The sequence below is a fragment of the Cyprinodon variegatus genome, unplaced genomic scaffold (assembly GCF_000732505.1).
Source record: "Cyprinodon variegatus isolate N-32 unplaced genomic scaffold, C_variegatus-1.0 Scaffold1416, whole genome shotgun sequence".
Taxonomy (NCBI): Eukaryota; Metazoa; Chordata; class Actinopteri; order Cyprinodontiformes; family Cyprinodontidae; genus Cyprinodon; species Cyprinodon variegatus.
The window spans coordinates 45,510-47,880 of NW_015151869.1; the positions used below are offsets into that span (position 1 = coordinate 45,510).

The 2,371-nt window shown below is 52.5% G+C and overlaps 1 protein-coding gene across 1 annotated transcript in view; it reads left to right on the forward strand.

Annotated features, from left to right (window-relative positions):
• gtf3c3 (general transcription factor IIIC subunit 3) overlaps positions 1 to 2,371 on the forward strand; it is a 15,472-nt gene that overhangs the window by 5,961 nt on the left and 7,140 nt on the right. The window contains exons 5-8 of the mRNA XM_015402944.1: positions 2 to 142; positions 1,010 to 1,175; positions 1,241 to 1,388; positions 1,476 to 1,611. Coding sequence (XP_015258430.1) covers positions 2 to 142; positions 1,010 to 1,175; positions 1,241 to 1,388; positions 1,476 to 1,611 — 591 coding nt within the window. The remainder of the gene's footprint in view (position 1; positions 143 to 1,009; positions 1,176 to 1,240; positions 1,389 to 1,475; positions 1,612 to 2,371) is intronic.

The window sequence follows — 2,371 nt, forward strand, 5'->3', positions numbered from 1 at the left end:
AACGGAGACGTGGACAAGGCGCTGCAGTTTGGGCTGATTGCGGCCCACCTCAACCCGTCAGACCACGAGGAGTGGATCCGGCTGGCCGAAATGTCTCTGGAGCAGGACAACATCCGACAGGCCGTCATCTGCTACAGCAAAGGTAAGCCGTCTCCGTCCGATGCTTCGCAGAATGCCTGTTTTCCCACCGTCCGGGAGTAGGTGGTAGAGTTCTAGGTGGTTCTGACCGCACCGGACGTTCCACCTCTGGTCTATTTGAAGAGGTGTCCATGTCCAGACGGCAGATCGATGGAAGTTTAACAGAAACCTGGCTTCATTTTCCTGTAGACTAAGCTTCAGGCACTCGGGATTAATGACTAAAGCTTCTAGCTTGTAGCCATTTAAACTTTCCTAGTTTAACCTTTCCTAGGGTTGCAACTAATGCTTCGCAAATCGATTAACCTGAAAATGATTTCTTAATGATCCTAAATGCAAAGTATTTATATAAGTGTGAATATATATATATATGTTTTGTTTTTTTGACCAATTTTGTATAATTGCTGCTCTAACTTGGTCGCTCTCTCACATAAAGGCATGTTTTAAAGTGTCTACACTCCAGTTAAAGCTTAATAGATCGCTAAATTAGTCGACGATTATTACAGTAATAGATTAATCCAGTTCATAGTTTCAGCCCTAGTGGAGCGTTAGAAGCTTTCCTGCTCGTCAGACACTGGATGACCCAACTTACATCTTTCCTTACGCCTAGTTTCCACTGAGAGGTGTGGTCCGGGTTTCTCCGCCTATAGGTGGCTCTATTAGGCCAGTATCTCCATACCGAACCAAACCGTTATTCTCTGGAGCGGCCGCAGAGGTAGGAACATTAACGGTGCGTTCTGGTTTGGTTCTACGGCTCCGTTTGACAATGGAAACTCAAAACGTTGAACTGGACTGAACCACTAAGTGGAAACTAGACTTTCTGGGTGTTTAATGCAAGACTGTCACCATCCTCAACTTCTCTCTGTCCCCGCAGCCATCAAGTACGACCCCACCAATGTGCGCTATCTGTGGGAGCGCTCCAGCCTCCACATGCGTCTGGGGGAGCACAAGCAGTGCATGGACGGTTACCGCAGGATCCTGTCTCTGCTGGCTCACGAGGACGGAGAGCACTTCATGCAGCTGTCCAAGGACATGGCTAAGTACGGACATATTGGTGCGCGCGCCGCGGCTCAGAGAGCCAGCGCCTCATGTTCTGGTCTTTCAGGAGTTACTATGAGAGCAACGACCTGCCGTCGGCGCTCAGCGTGGTGGAAGAAGCTCTGACCCGACACCCCGGCTTGGTCACCGACGACTTCGTCAACATGGCCGCCGAGCTCTACATCTGCAGCCGGCAGTTCAAGGAGGCCTTGCAGGTCTGTATCCGTGAGTCCGTGTTCTGTTCTGCTTTCAGAGGAAGGATGCTCTGTCCTCAGGATGGGTCTGTGTCTCTGTTTGTCCAGGTTCTGGTGAAATTTACAGACATCTTGTTGATTCGGGCCGAGTCCTCGCCAGAAGGCGCCGCTCAGAGAGAGCCGGGGACCGAGGGGCAACAGGAAGAGGAGGAACCAAAGTCCAGCCGGGACTCCGAGGACAGCCGTGAGTTCCACTCAGGTCTCCCAAAAAATGAACCGCAACGGGTCCAAGTTTCATTCTGACCGATGTTGGAGATTTCTGGTTCTGGTAGAGATTCTGGAGCCTCGGCCCGCTCCAACAACCCTGGATTGATCTCATCTCTAGGCGCCGCTTAGCTTGTTTTAGAACTAGACCCGGATCTCCAGAACATCAGGTTCCTGTTACCCTGTTCTCAGCTTCAGTTCTGATCCATTAATTAATGGATCAGAACCTCTTATGGCTTTTTTTTTATCCTATTTGTATCATTTGGGTTTGTAGAACTTCATGTCTCTGTCTGAAGTATCATTGTAGCTCTTGTAGCTCCTTCTTTCTTCCAGCAGGTGGCGCCACCATTGCTCCCTCCTGGGTTTTCAGCCACCTCTGGATCCCATTTCCTGTTTCCCGCAGAAAGCATCGATAGATGCAGTGGAAGTTCAACTTGGAAAGTCGTAGAACCGTCAGATCAGACTGGCTGACGTCAGCCCTGGCCGCTGCAGACGGGCTGATGTCAGCCCTGGCCACCGCAGACGGGCTGACGTTAGCCCTGGCCGCCGCAGACGGGCTGACGTTAGCCCTGGCCGCCGCAGCCGGCTGACGTTAGCCCTGGCCGCCGCAGACGGGCTGACGTTAGCCCTGGCCGCCGCAGCCGGCTGACGTTAGCCCTGGCCGCCGCAGACGGGCTGATGTTAGCCCTGGCCGCCGCAGACGGGCTGATGTTAGCCCTGGCCGCCGCAGACGGGCTGAT